Genomic DNA, 15,890 nt, shown 5'->3' with positions numbered 1-15,890 from the left:
TGTTTCACCCTTTTGTTAATGGCTTTCAGTATTAGATTCAAGAACGGGCTTTCCCTCATGTCTGTCACAGGTATAAACGTAGTCCATGCCGCTCCAGCGTCAGTGAAAAGAAATGGACTTGTCTAGTCCATGCACCTGAAGCCCTCCACAGATAGGGCTCCAGAGCACTGGTCTTGTGGGACTCTGGCCTCCCAGTCACTTCTACGGTAATTGCATGGTAGCATGAGTCAGGTGTGCTGGAACCACTGCCAACTGAAACAATCTTTGTTCCTTTCATTAAAAAGCCGATCATGTGGCAGCCTCCTCTTTCTCTCTCAGTACCATTGCAGACCCTTCTCTCTCTCAGTTTTTATTACTCACTGTTGGTTATGGTCTAGGACTTCATCTTACAATATGCTGTACTGGGTATATTATATCCTTGCTATTTGTGTTAATACAGAAGTATAAAGAAGACAGTAAAAACGCCCCATAATCCTACCACCTAGCTATTCCAACTAAAAAGAAAAAGAGAGTACAAGACTAATAAGTAGTGATCGTAAGAAAGTCAAACAGTACAGAAGACCACAAATCTCCCATCCCAGATTCTTCCCCAGAGAACACAATTAGTGGTTTCTTGTCATTTTTTCCAGAAAAATTTAGCACTTGTACCTACAAATGTGTTATAGAGATACTTCAAATGTAATTTTATTTTAAAAATTAGACCCCATATTTACTATCTTAATGGGTAAGTATAATAGAAGTCAGAAAGTGTCAGAAATAAGTGATATTAAAACAATTAAAATATCATAGCCTAAGGACGTAACTTTCAGGTTGCAATTCAGATGTTAAATATTTTGTGTTTTAGTTAAATCCTAATTGAGAAGCATTATTTATTCAGCTATTAAATAGTTGAATTCCTGCTATTTTCAATTACATGGAGAACAGTGAAGTGGCCCCACTGTCATGGAACAGAGCTTTCCAGCTGGCGTGCTATCACTGCCAGTAGATTCGCTGTGCCAAGATACTAATTTCTGCCCTTGGCTCGCCACTGTTTTTTTCTTTTTTTTTTTTTTTTTTTTTTTTGAGACACAGTCTCGTTCTGTCGCCCAGGCTGGAGTGCAATGGCACAATCTCAGCTCATTGCGACCTCCACCTCCTGGGTTCAAGCATTTCTTGTGCCTCAGCCTCCCAAATAGCTGGGATTACAGACGCCCACCACCATGCCTGGTTAATTTTTGTATTTTTAGTAGAAATGGGATTTTGCCATGTTGGCCAGGCTGGTCTCGAGCTCCTGGCCTCAAGTGATACACTCACCTCAGCCTCCTAAAATGCTGGGATTACAAGGTGTGAGCCCCTGTGCCTGGCCCCAGTGTTTGTTTTCAAATATTTTCTGTGAAAAATGATTAAAATTAGTATATTGGATTACTGATGGAAAGAACACTGTCAAACATTTTATATTAAATGTCATCTGTTATACATTAATAGCTTAATTCCTCAGACACATTATTTTGAGCTTCAGTTGAAGGCTTTTAAAACCCTTGTAAACATACACACACATTGCAAAACATTTTTAAAACCAATTATTTTAGTTTCTGTACTTACCTCTGGTGATGTAACTTTCCCAGTTCCTTGCCTGACATTTTAGTGATAATAATGGTTTCTATATTATTTTCATGAAGATTCGGGATATGTTCACCCAACTTGATATGGACCAGCTTTTGGGACCTGAGTGGGACCTTTACCTCATGACCATCATTGCGCTGCTGTTGGGAACAGTCATAGCTTATAGACAAAGGCAGCACCAAGACATGCCTGCACCCAGGCCTCCAGGGCCACGGCCAGCTCCACCCCAGCAAGAGGCGCCACCAGAGCAGCAGCCACCACAGTAACAGCCACTGGGTCCAGCCTCGATCAGTGACGGCAAAGGAAGTTATCTGCTGGGAACACTTGCATTTGACCTTGGATCAGTGGTCACCTCCCGGAAGAGGCACGGCACAAGGAAGCATTGAACTCCTAAAGCTGCTTAGAATCTGATGCCTTTATTTTCAGGGATAAGTAACTCTTACCTAAACTAAGCTGAATGTTTGTTTCAGTGCCATATGGAATAACAACTCTCAGTGGCTTTCTTTTTTCTTTTCTGGAAACATATGTGAGACACTCAAAGTAACGTCTACTGTATCCAGCTATCTTTCTTGGATCCTTTTGGTCATTATTTCAGTGTGCATAAGTTCTTAATGTCAACCATCTTTAAGGTATTGTGCATCGACACTAAAAACTGATCAGTGTAAAAAGGAAAACCCAGTTAGTTGCAAATTTAAATGTGTTCGAAAGTCTGAAAATAGAACTTGCCTTTTAAGTTTTTGGAAACTGCGACAACTGAGAAACTCTTACCAGTCCACATGCAATTAGATTTATTCAGCATATTCGTTATTTTAAAAGGGAAGGTTGGGCGGTTTCTTATTGGTGATTGTCATACGGTATACCATACTCCTCTCCTTCAAAGACTGAAAGGCCTCGTTAAGGAGCTTTTTGTGAGCTTGACTTCTTTGGAATGGAATATACATATGCAAAGCCTTGTGAACTGACTCCTTGCTGAGAATTTGCCCCACCTACTCTGTAATTTGCTTGTTTGTTTTGAATATACAGAGCCTTGATCCAGAAGCCAGAGGATGGACTAAGTGGGAGAAATTAGAAAACAAAACGAACTCTGGTTGGGGTACCACGATCACAGACACAGACACACTTTTCCTAAAGTTGAAGCATTTGTTCCCAGGATTTATTTTACTTGGCATTTCTTTTTGCACAAAGAACACATCACCTTCCTGAATTCTTTAAATATGAAATATCATTGCCAGGGTATGGCTTACAGTGACTACTATTATAATACTAAAACTCAGAGAATCAAAGATGGATTAAACTCAGTGGTTGATGAAAGCCAAAACCTGTCTATACTGTTCTGTACTATTCAGGTATCTTTTTATTTCTGATAGTTTTATATTATAATAGAAAGCCAGCCGCTGCTTAGCTATCATAGTCACCATTTTCTCACTACTAACATTAGGAAAATCAAGGCTACTTGATTTTCAGGATTGTCTGGTTAAATAGTATGGGAAAAAAACTGAAGAGGTTCACATAATCACACACGTGAAGGAATTAAGCTGAATTTGTATTTCATTTTATTGTCAGATGGTGGTGTTCACCAGCCTGTATCTTGTCTGAGACTGCATTTGTATCTGAGCAGATTTTCTATGCCTACTGATATCAGTCTGTTTATACTAACCTTCATGCTTTTTTCCCAGAATCCCTCATCTGCGAGAAAACTTGAAAAGTTTATTGCTTGTAGAGGTGTACTGCTTTGATTTTTGAAGTTGGGGTAGTAGTTAGAACTAGATTTAACTAGTCTATAATGAACATGAAGGCTTTTAAATGTGAAGTTGTATACCTTTTTTGTGTTTAGAGAATTATGGGAAACCTGGTAAGCAAAACTTTCCTCCCAGATAATTGCTTCCAAATTCGAAGAGTTGGTCACCAAGAGAACCATATGTATGAAAGCATATCTGTGAAAGGTAGGAAATCTACCCCCACTAAGTGTAATGTTGCTTTAGGCAGCTCTTGTAAATACTAAGACTTGTTTGGTCTCTTACACGTAGAGATTTGAGTTCAGTTGGTACAGTACTTCGGTGTCTGCACCACTGCCCCTTCTCCCCGCTTCAAAATAAGTGTCATCCATGGTAGCAGCCACACTTCCTTTAGAAGGAACTGTTATAATTTATGTAAAAGTTGAAAAACCACCCAAGATGACTACCAACTGTCACTTTGTTGTTCTGCTGTCCACCCTCATTTTTCTTTTAGCAAGATTTTTATATCTCACTTTCCTTTCCTCCATTGAGTACATGCTTTGAGAAAACATGTCTTAAAACAGTGTGTGCCACCTAAGGCTGGATGGGAAAGTGCAGTCTCGTTCTTCATATAATAACCCACTTCTTATTAGTTTACTACTTGCCTTTTTTTATTGTTAATGTTCTGAATTTCCTTTTCTTGGCTTGTTTCCACTTTGTTTTACCCTGGGTCATTTGCTGCCAGCAGTTTGTGAATGGTATCTTTCAAATAACTCAGTTCTTACGGCTTCACTGAAAGACTGTCTCAAAAATACTTTGCTCTCTTCTTCTTTTGTGTTCATGGGACATGGTACCTAAGCAAATAGGAGTTGGGTTTGGTCTTTCTCCTACAATAATGCTCAATACTTACCTAATCAAATGGCATCCATTTGAATAAAATGACAGTAACTAAAGCTAGTTAATGTCAGTGACATTAAACTAACTCAGGATTCAGGAGTTTTAATGTTAGAATTTAGACTTAACAGATAGAGTGTGGCTTCATTGGTCCACGGCAGCCCATCTCTCCTAAGACCTTTTGTAGTCTGTCTTCCTGCCTTCGAGCGTGATGACAGTAATACCCTGTTTAGTATTCTCTTATGCATTTGGTTTGTTGGTTAGCTGACTGTCTTGAAACTATTCATTTTGCTTCTATTTTATTTTACAGAGGTAGCATTGGCGGGTTTTTTTTTTCCTCTCTCTCTCTGTTTGAAGTTTCAGTTTCTGTTTTCTAGGTGAGGCTTATTTTGGATTAGTAGTCAATGGCAAAAAAAAAAAAACTAAATCAAAGATGACTTCTTTTCAAAATTTATTATTTAGCACTTAACTCAGATTAATTTATAAATTATTAATCTTGATACTCCTAAGGATTTGTTACTTTTCTGCATATTTGGTTAATTTTTACCTTACATGTGAGAGTCTTACCACTAAGCCATTTTGTCTCTGTACTATTGGGAAGTTTTGGAAACCCCTGCCAGTGATCTGGTGATGATCTGATGATTTATTTAAAGAGCCGTTGATGCCTCCAGGAAACTTAAGTATTTCATTAATATATATATAGGATTTTTTTTTTTTTTTTTTTTTTTTTTTTGCTTTGTCTTTCTCTCCCTTCTTTTATCCTCATGTTCATTTTTCAGTGTTTGGAAGTATGCATGCAGGCCTATAAATGAAAAACACAATTCTTTATGTGGGTAGCATGTGCATTAATGTCTCAACTACATATGCAAAAACTTCCTTTACAGAGGTTCGGACTAACATTTAACATGCACATTTCAAAACAAGATGCGTCATGGAAACAGCCCCTTTACCTGCCAAGACAAGCAGGGTTATATTTGTTTCAGTGACAGCTGATATTTGTTTTGAAAGTGAATCTCATATGTACATATATGACACATTATTATGACTAGAAGTATATAAGAAATGATTAGAACAAAAGAAAATTTCTATTTTCATGCAAATATTTTTCATCGGTCATCGCTCTCAAATATAAATGAAAATATAACACTCCTGAATGCCTGAGGCACGATCTGGATTTTAAATTTGTGGTATTCGTTGAAAAGAAGCTATATTTCTCCACCCACTTGGTATTTCAAGAAAATTTAAAACGATCCCAAGGAAAGATGATTTGTATGTTAAAGTGACTGTTGGCACAAGTAAAAGTCCAATGTGTGCATGAAAAGGATTCCTTGGTTATGTGCAGGGAATCATCTCACATGCTCTTTTTCCTGTTTGGTCTGAGAAACAGGCTGACACTATTCTCTTTGATTAAAAAATAAACTCATAAAACTCATAATGTTGATATAATCAAGATATAACCACTATAAATATGTAGAAAAGGAAGTTTTAAAAGACCTTAAGCTGGCATTGTGAAGGAACACCATGGTAGACTCTTTTTGTAAATGTATTTTGTATTTAATGAAATGCAGTATAAAGGTTGGTGAAGTGTAATATAATTGTGTAAACAAACAAACCCTGTTAATAGAGAGATGTACAGATTCGTTTTGTACTGTATCTTGAAACTTGTGAAATAAAGATTCCACCTCTGGTTATCCTGTATGCTGTCATATACCACAACCAGGCATCTTTCCAGAAAGACTGTTTTTAAGCTGAATGATTCAATTTTTAAATGTTTTTTGGAAGTTCAGAAGCTTCTGAAAACATTCATTTGGGGCCATTTGAATTCATGTTTCATTTTAAACTCCTGAAATTCAGAGTTTTACAAGTCCAATATTGCCCTAGGGAGAGCATGAATATGCTAAGAAATGTGATTATCTTTTCAATCTCTGACCATCTTTGCCCTGAAGTGGCCTGTGATATGTAGTAAGCGTGATTCACTCTAGCCTGATGATAATATAATTTATCTAAAGCTTGTTTATGCATTGCCTTGTGCCAGGAAATTTTTAAGAGACACGTACAACACAATAACATTTATTTAGACTAAATATGCTCTGAGTAAAGGAGAAATAAAAAACACTAAATCAAGAGTGAACATGTACACAAAATGCAGCTGGAAGTGGGCTACAAATTTGGCCCCCAGCTTCCCAGCAGGCAACTCAAAGAGGTAACTGAGGTAAAATGTTCCAGCTTAGAAGCATTAGATCTTGGATAAAAAGCCTGCATGATGCAAATTGTGGCAACTGAGATGTCAGATCTCAAATTTTACTTGTGGGAGCACAGTCAGTGACCCCAGATGACCTTGACTGACCTAAAAGTTGTAGGGGAAGTCGGATGTCGGAGCCTTAACACCAGCAGGTGACCATCCAACCTGGGGCAATACCTGTTCACCACTTGGCGTCTTTCTGACAAGTCATTAGAACGTCCTCCATCTTCACTGGCTGCAACTTGATGAGCTACAGCCCCTTCCCTAACTTCCTTTATGATGCCAATTTACGTTGGTTATACCAGCTTAGAAGTATGCTTACATTAAGTTACAGCAGATACACAAATTAGATGCAAGTAAAAAAAAATCAGAATTTCTGTAGTAGGAACTATGAAAGAAAAGGAAATTTTTTACTTTTTGGGTATTTTTCTATGAATAAGAAAAAGCGTTAGAACCTAGCAGTTCAAAAGGAGGTACTGCTGTGTAACGGGCTTTGTACATTCCTTCTCATGTCACGCCACTACTTTGCCATCGAATTGAACAAGCTTTTCATTAGATTCTGAAAATTCACCACCCTAGTAGTTTATTATTGGTATTAGAATTTGAGTAGAACTCTGATTTTCCCTAGAGGCCAAATTCTTTTTATCTGGGTTAATTTCTTCTAAACATGACAACGTTAATGCTCAATCGTATATTAAATCCCATTTCTAAAAACTGCACAATTTTTTCTCGTGTGAGTGGAATGTGGTTAACTGAATTTGGAATGTTCATATAATTTGTTGCTGCTCAATCCGGTTTCCCTTTGCCTCCTCTCTACCGCCCAGTATAACCTCATTAATTCACCTCTCAGACTTGGAAAGAATGTCTCATAAGTCTTGGGAGATAAGAGATTCAGGTATCCCATGTAAGGATGCTAACTTCGAACATGAGTATATCATTGAGTTTTACACGATTCAAGATTTAAACGTGGACAACAGAAACCTCTGTTCTTGGAAACAGATTTATTTCAGGGTGTGAAAGCACAGCTGTGGGTTTCAAGAGTTTGCACACCTGCGTTTCCTCACCCTTCCTCTGTGGCTATGCCCGTAGATGCTTTTCTTAGGAAAATTTGATTAATTGAACTTTTTTTGTTCTAAATGCAACGTCCTGAAGTGAGTAGAGACTAACGCTGGCTGTGCGTGCGTGTGAGTGCATGGTGGTGAGGAGTTGGGGAGGCTTCCTGCTGATTTTGTTTCCCTTAAGTACTAAAAGAAGAATTTACTTGAATTTCTCCAACCTGTACATGTATTTTCTTTTACCTACCATTTGGACAATGTTCTGTGGCTGGTAGCGTCTTAAACCTCCTTTTTTTTTTTTTTCTTTTGAGACAGGGTCTCGCTCTGTTGTCCAGGCTGAGTGCAGTGGCTCAATTAGAGCCCACTGCAGCCTCAAAACTCCTGGGCTCAAGCAGTTCTCCCACCCCAGCCTCCTGCATAGCTGGGACTACTAGCATGTGCCACCACGGCCAGCTATTTTTTAATTTTTTTGTAGAAACAGGGTCTCCCTATGTTTCCCAGGCTGGTCTCAAACTCCTGGGCTCAAGAAATCCTCCCACCTCAGCCTCCCAAAGTGCTGGAATTACAGGTGTGAGCCACCATACCCAGCCCGTCTTACATCTTTCAGTGCATGGAAATGTACTTCCAGGACTGCGAGAGCTGAGAAGAGCAGGGTATTTTCCCTGTAGCCATCTTTGGACCCTAGCTGAAGTATGTGCCGTAGGTGAAAGCACCCACACTGGGCCTTTATTGTTTCAGAAGGAGGAAAAAGTAATTGAAGCCTTAAGTCCGTGTAATTGGTATCTGCATTTCATCACTCATTTAAGACTGAAAATTAGTTAAAGCCTCATAACTAGACTGTTGTTTTGTGTTCTCACGTTAGCTAAACCAAAGAATCTGTTGAGTCTCAACACAGTACAGTAAGTTAAGAGAGCACATTTGTGCCTTAGAGCAGTTAAACAGAGGAGAAACCCATGAACAGAGATGAAACCCAAACTTTACTACAGAGAAATGAAACTCCATCTCATCTGACCTGTTGCCACTCCTTAAAGGGGCTTTTTAATTGTGAGTCACCACTTCAGTGCAGGCCATTATGACAGATCAGATAGAGGCATAAGGGAAAGGTCCATGGCCAGGTGTGGTGGCTCACGCCTGTAATCCCAGCAGTTTGGGAGGCGGAGGCAGGTGGATTAAGAGGTCAGAAGTTCGAGATCAGCCTGGCCAACATGGTGAAATCCCCTCTCTACTAAAAATACAAAAATTAGCTGGGAATGGTGGTGTGCACCTGTAATCTCAGCTACTTGCGAGGATGAGGCAGGAGAATGTTGAACCCAGGAAGTGGAGGTTGCAGTGAGCCAAGATCACACCACTGCACTCCAGCCTGGGTAACAGCACAAATCCATCTCAAAAAAAGGAAAAGAGATTGAGACACAACCAACCGTTTGATCCTCGCATGGGTTCTCCTGAGTTGCCCAGTCCCTTCACAAAATAGATTAGTGATGGTCAGTCCTAGCCCCACTGAATGGCCCTAAAATGCAAAGGAAAACGGGAAGGATGCCATAGCGAGAAAGTTCTGGACTGCAGTCGAGTCCTCACACTGGGTGGGTGGCCCCAGACAAGTGATTTGCTGGACAGGGTCATCATAGGCATCAAGAGACTGGGTGGGGATGGTCCTTAAGGTCCTGTCCAGCTGTGGGAGGTCTTAAGTGCCAAAAGAAACCAAATTGACTTTTTGTTCCACTGACACCAGACCCTTTACAAGGCTTCCTGGTGGAAATGACAACATTCCACTGTCCTAAAATGGTTGACTCCAAATAATTTACAAACAAAGTTTATGCTAAAGAGGTCAATATTAAAGTTTATACATAAGGGGTCAGGTGCAGTGGCTCACGCCTGTGATCACAACACATTGGGAGACCGAGGCAGGCAGATCGCTTGAGGTCAGGAGTGTGAGACCAGCCTAGGCAACATGGTGAAACCCCGCCTCTACCAAAAAAAAAAAAATTAGCTGGGCATGATGGTGTATGCCTGTCGTCTCAGCTACTTGGAAGGTTGGGAGGCTGGGGTGGGAGTATCACTTGGGCCTGGGAGGTGGAAATTGCAGCGAGCCAAGATCATGCCACTGCATTCCAAACTGGGTGACAGAGTGAGACCCTGTCTCAAAATTAAAAATAAAGTTTATAACATAAGGTTTCATTTGGGCATTCATTCACCAGCCTTTATTAATCACCTACTATCTTTCAGACCTTGAAGTGTAAAATGAATTTGAAGATGAGTATGAATGAAAGACTGAATTGAAAGAGGCTGTTTTCATCTGCGGGTCTTCATCACCACAATATGGGACAGGTGCTAAGTGTTTCACATCCATTATTGAATTTAATCTTCAATACTCCAGGATGTCAGTACTAGTCATGTCATTCTCATTTAACACATGAGGAAACAGGCTTGGACAAGCTAAGCAACTTGCTCAAGGTCACTCAGCTAGTGTTAGTCATAAAACTTGAATTCAAATAAAAAACTGGGCCAGGCATGGCGGCTCACACGTGTAAGCACAGGACTTTGGGAGGCCAAGGCAGGCGGATCACCTGAGGTCAGGAGTTCGAGACCAACCTGGTCAATATGGTAAATCCCCGTCTCTACCAAAGATACAAAAATTAGTTGGGTGTGGTGGCACATGCCTGTAATCCCAGATACTCAGGAGGATGAGGCAGGAGAACTGCTTGAACCTGGGAGACGGAGGTTGCAGTGAGTCAAGATCGTGCCACTGCACTCCAGCCTGGGGGACAAGGTGAGACTCTGTCTCAAACCAAAAAAACCTGTCTTGGCTAAAAGCACCCAAGTTGTAAACTACTATGTTATGCTGTCTCGTTAATGCTGCATGGTAAGGTTTACGGTAAACCTTACCATGGGGTGGGAGGGGGTGGGAGGGGGAGGGGAGGGGAGTTTAATTTGATTAATACTTGAATTTTAGCCAGACATGATGGTGCGTGCCTGTAATCCCAGCTACTCAGGAGACTGAGGCATGAGAATCACTTGAACCCGGGAGGCGGAGGTTGCAATGAGCCAAGATGGTGCCACTGCACTCCAGCCTGGGTGACAGAGGAAGACTCCATCTCAAAAGAAAAAAAAAAAAAATATATATATATATATATATATATGTATATATGTACACACACACACACACATATACACACACATACACACATTTTGTTTGTTTTAGTAAAACGGAGCCTCATTCTGTCACCCAGGCTGGAGTGCAGCAGTGGGATCTTGGCTCATTGCAACCTCCGCCTCCCAGGTTCAAGCGATTCCCCTACCTCAGCCTCTTAAGTGACTGGGATTACAGGCACCCACCACCACGCCCGGCTAATTTTTGTATTTTTAGTAGAGACGGGGTTTCTCCATGTTGGCCAGGCTAGTCCCAAACTCCTGACCTCAGGTGATCCACCCACCTCAGCCTCCCAAAGTGCTGGGATTACAGGCGTGAGCACGGCTGGCCTCCAATATATATACATATGTGTATATATATGTATATGTATGTGTGTGTGTGTATATATACACATATATATATACGAATTTGAATGAGCAGATGGACTTTCCAGTAGAAATAACATTCTGAAAGATGGTGAAGATCCAGAATCATCTCTTGAGAAAACCTGCCTAAACACAAATGTACTTGAACGACTTATGTGGCATTGTGTTACTTAACTAGCTACTTCATGTAAAATTTCTCTGAAGTCTTTCCCCAGTCAGTTCTCCCTGTTCCCAAGAAAGCAGGAGAAATCCCTCCTAGAAAAACAGCTTCAAGGAGGGAAAAGAAAGTGAGTGCGTCTGGCAGGTGCTTTCACGGCTCATGGGCGGCCCAGGGATGACAACTTCGACCCCGCAGTGGGGTGGCTGTGCTCCAGAAATGGGGTCACCAGGGCCCTACATTGAAGGCAATCCACTGAAGTGACAAAGCCCTTTGCCAACCAAAAAGCAGGAAACACTGAGTACTTAAGCCACCGCTGAAAAGAAACCAAGGCAGCCCCGGCCCTCCTCCCTACAGCGTGGCAATTCCACTCAACGCCGCCTGAATGCTTATTAAGGCCAAGGCCTTGTGCCAGGAAGGAGGAGCGCTGTGACGGAGCTGGGGGCTGACTCTTCCACGAATCCTACCTGGAGATGCTATTGGGCATGAATATTCTTACACGGGGCATGGCCTTTCCATGCATGTCTTTCTTCCTCCAGCAGGTTGACACTGTCATGAGATCATAATGATGAGAAAATGCAAGAAATACAGTTGGAGGATTTGCTTAGATTTTTTTAAAAAGTGTTACCTAGCAACTCGGCGAAGTGGTTCACGCCTGTAATCCCAGCACTTTGGGAGGCCAAGGTGGGTGAATCATGAGGTCAGGAGTTTGAGACCAGCCTGGCCAAGATGGTGAAACCCCATGTCTACTAAAAATACAAATATATATATACACACACACACACACACATATATATACATATATATAGAGAGAGAGAGAGAGAGAGAGCCAGGCGTAATGGCGTGCGCCTGTAGTCCCAGCTACTCGAGAGGCTGAGGCAGGGAATTGCTTGAACCCAGGAGGCGGAGGTTATGGTGAGTTGAGATCGTGCCACTGCACTCCAGCCTGGGCAACAGAGCGAGTCTCCGTCTCAAAAATAATAAATAAAAAAAAGTGTTACCAAGTAGTGATACTCTGACCAAAGTACGATTAAAAACTGAAAACCAAGACGTTTCAATATCTCTTTAAGGAAAGCGCAGTACTTCTTTCTTAGGATTTTATGGCTGAAGGAGATACACAGCTGTCTTCATTCTCTCTCTTCCTCCCCCAAGCAGCCTCGGCTTCTTTTGTTTCTGTAAAAAGGAAGTGCAAGGCAGAGAAGAACTGAATCCACAACTCAGTCAGTCTCCTTTTGCTCTGTATAGCATTACTTCTCTCAAAGATGCACAGTAAATTGGATTGGATCGTAGTACAGACGGTCCAAGCTCCTTTTTTGGGTTGAAACGCAACCTATGTGTCACTAATCGTCTTAAATATGCGCCTACAGGTTCCTCGGAAAAGTAATACTGCAGTTACCATAATTTCCACTAGAGGGCACAAAAGGGCTACGCCTGAGGCAAAGTTTAGTCGATAAAACTTCGGAAAAACTGGGTTTTTTCCAAAACCCAGTTTTTCCGAAGTTTTTCAGGCGTCTTTTCTTGGGTAAGCAAAATCTGAGGGACAAGTGCTCCCAAGATTTCCTGGAATAAAATCACTGTAACTGCTAGAAACATCACAAAATGTTAAAAAAAAAAAAAAAAAAAAAAAAAAAGTACACTAACCCAGCAGTGTGAGAGTTGTGACGTGTACACAGAGCTTTCTGGCTGATGTCGCTGAAAAATCAATGTGACGTTCCTCTGTCAGCAAGGGTGCATCCCCTGCCTCCAGAAATATTTTCGTCATCATCATGACTAAATGATGGCTTCAATAAACAGATGTCTTAGCCACTGGCACCTGTGTGTGTGGCCTTATTTGGAAAAAGTTAAGGATCGCCAGCTGAGATATTCTAGATTATCAGTGTGGGCCCAAAATCCAGTGACAGGTGTCCCTTTTTTTTGTTTTTTTGTTTGTTTGTTTGTTTGTTTGTTTGTTTTGAGAGGGAGTCTCACTGTGTCCCCCAAGCTGGAGTGCAGTGGCACAGTCTCGGCTCACTGTAAGCTCCGCCTCAGCCTCCCGAGTAGCTGGGATTACAGGCGCCCGCCACCATGCCAGGCTAATTTTTGTATTTTTTTGTAGAGACAGGGTTTCACCATCTTGGCCAGGCTGGTCTTGAACTCCTGACCTCATGATCCACCCATCTCTGCCTACCGAAGTGCTGGGATTACAGGCATGAGTCTCCACGCCCGGCCGACAGGTGTCCTTATATGAGAAAGGCAGAGGGAGATTTGACACACAGAAAAGGAGAAGACGCAGAGGAGAGGAAAATGCTTTGTGAAGATGGAGGCAGAGATCGGAGTTCGGCTGCCACAAGCCATGCCAGCGGCCACTAGGAGCCGGAAGAGGTCAGAAAGGGTTCCCTCCCAGGGCCTCCAAAGGTAGCACAGCCCTGCAGACACCTTGATTTTGACCTTCTGGACCCCAGAACTATGAAAGAACAAGTTTCTGTTGTTTTAAGCCACCAAGTCTGTGGTATAATTGGTTACAATAAGCCTAGGAAACTAGCACAGTCATGCTATACCATGCGTGGTCAATGGGAGCAATGTGACCCCAAGGAGGAGAGAATGGGCTCCTGGGAGGGTGTGAAGAAGTCCTAGATATTACAATGGTTCGTCATCCTCCAAGAGGCTCTATAAACAGCCTTATGTATAAACATAAACAGATAGACAGTATGTCTGTGGTGTTAAAATTGTATACGTAGTGGGGAGGAGAAGGACAATTAGGAGGGGAAAATGTCTAAAAGGGCTCCTTAGAAGAATTCTTTTTTAAAAGTTGGGCGCGGTCACTCACACCTGTAATCCCAGCACTTTGAGAGGCCAAGACTAGCAGATCATGAGGTCAGGAGATCGAGATCAGCCTGGCCAACATGGTGAAACCCCGTCTCTCCTAAAAATACAAAAATTAGTTGAGTGTGGTGGCACGTACCTGTAATTCCAGCTACTCAGGAGGCTGAGGCATGTGAATTGCTCGAACCCAGGAGGTGGAGGTTGCAGTGAGCCAAGACCTCGCCACTGCACTCCAGCCTGGAAACAGAGTAAGACTCTGTCTCAAAAAAACAAAAAAAAGTTAAGAAATGCAGCTCAAGGCCAGGCACAGTGGCTCACACCTATAATCCCAGCACTTTGGGAGGCTGAGGCAGGCAGATCTCTTGAGGTCAGGGGTTTGAGACCAGCCTGGCCAACATGGTGGGAATTTGAGGAGCCTTCCTGAACAAAGAGGAGCTGGGGTATGGAAAACAAGCTGGAGTTAGCCAGGCAACGAGAGGTGGGCGCTGGAGGCCATAGGAATGCTCCGTCTGAAGAGAGGCACTTCCTCTGTGCTCTCTCAGGCGCTCTATCCTTTTCATTTCTGCTGTTACCACCTTGGTTAAGGTCCTCCAATCGCATTATGCCTCGGCAACAGTGTTCATCCCATCTCTGTTCCCCTGCCCTTCTGACCTCCCCTGGATACCAGATGAATCTACCTTAAATAATTTGCAAGAAACACACACTTCTTCTGCTCAAGAACCTTCTGTGGCTATTACAGGATAAACTCTCCCCAAGCTTGCTACTTAGACTCTAACATCCTTGCCCCTTCTTCTCTTACCTAACCAATACTGTTTTTCCCGGATATCGCTATGCTACAGGTAAAGATATTATCACATTGACAGTAACAGAAGGGCTAATTCTTCCTTTTGTGTGTGTGTGTGTGTGTGTGTGTGTGTGTTTTGAGACAGAGTCTCACTCTGTCTCCCAGGCTGGACTGGAGTGCAGTGGTGAGATCTCAGCTCACTGCAACCTCCACCTCCCAGGTTCAAGTGATTCTCCTGCCTCAGCCTCCAGAGTAGCTGGGATTACAGGTGCGTGCCACCATGCCCGGCTAATTTTTGTATTTGTAGTAGAGATGGGGTTTCACCATGTTGACCAGGATGGTCTCGATCTCCTGACCTCATGATCTGTCCACCTTGGCCTCCCAAAGTGCTGGGATTACAGGCGTGAGCCACTGCACCCAGTCAAAAGGGCTATTTCTTTGGCTCCGTGTCTAACCTATCTGTGAGAACTCTGGACCCCTCCCAAATTCCTCCTTGTTTGTTTTTGGAGTCCCGAAGCAGGCTCAGATATGGTCTTATTTATTTTTTTTAATCCTTTTTTTAATTATTATTATTTTGAGACCACGTCTCACACTGTCAACCGAGTTGGCGTGCAATGGTGCAATCTTGGCTCACTGCAACCTCCATCTCCCAGTTCAAGCGATTCTCCTGCTCCAACCTCCTGTGTAGCTGAGATTACAGGCACCTGCCACCACACCCGGCTAATTTTTTGTATTTTTAGTAGAGACGGGGTTTCACTATGTTTGCCAGGCTTGTCTCGAGCTCCTCACCTCATGATCTGCCCACCTCGGCCTTCCAAAGTGCTGGGATTACAGGTGTGAGCCACCGCATCTGGTCTTTTTAGTCCTTATTTTTTAGAGACAGGTTTCACTCTGTCACCCAGGCTGGAGTGCAGTGGTGCAATCATGGTTCATTGTGGCGTCAATCTCCCAGGCTCAAGAGATCTTCCTGCCTCAGACTCCTGGGACAATGGGCATGCACCACCATGGCAAGCTAATTTAATTTTTTTTAAGAGATGGACGTCTCACTATGTTGCCCAGGCTGGTCTCAAACTCCTGGCCTCAAGGGATGCTCCTCCCTTAGCCTTCCAAAGTGCTGAGATTACAG

At 42.4% G+C, this 15,890-nt stretch overlaps 1 protein-coding gene across 2 annotated transcripts in view; it reads left to right on the top strand.

Annotated features, from left to right (window-relative positions):
• Positions 1-5,902, top strand: part of SEL1L (SEL1L adaptor subunit of SYVN1 ubiquitin ligase) — a 69,843-nt gene extending 63,941 nt beyond the window's left edge. For both annotated transcript variants that reach the window (XM_073011232.1, XM_007987496.3), the window contains exon 21: positions 1,659-5,902. In XM_073011232.1, the coding sequence (XP_072867333.1) occupies positions 1,659-1,868 (210 nt within the window). In that variant the 3' untranslated portion in view covers positions 1,869-5,902. The remainder of the gene's footprint in view (positions 1-1,658) is intronic.
• The last annotated feature ends 9,988 nt before the right edge of the window (positions 5,903-15,890 follow it).

Source organism: Chlorocebus sabaeus, chromosome 24 (assembly GCF_047675955.1).
Source record: "Chlorocebus sabaeus isolate Y175 chromosome 24, mChlSab1.0.hap1, whole genome shotgun sequence".
Taxonomy (NCBI): Eukaryota; Metazoa; Chordata; class Mammalia; order Primates; family Cercopithecidae; genus Chlorocebus; species Chlorocebus sabaeus.
This window is presented reverse-complemented; position numbering and strand designations above follow the sequence as displayed.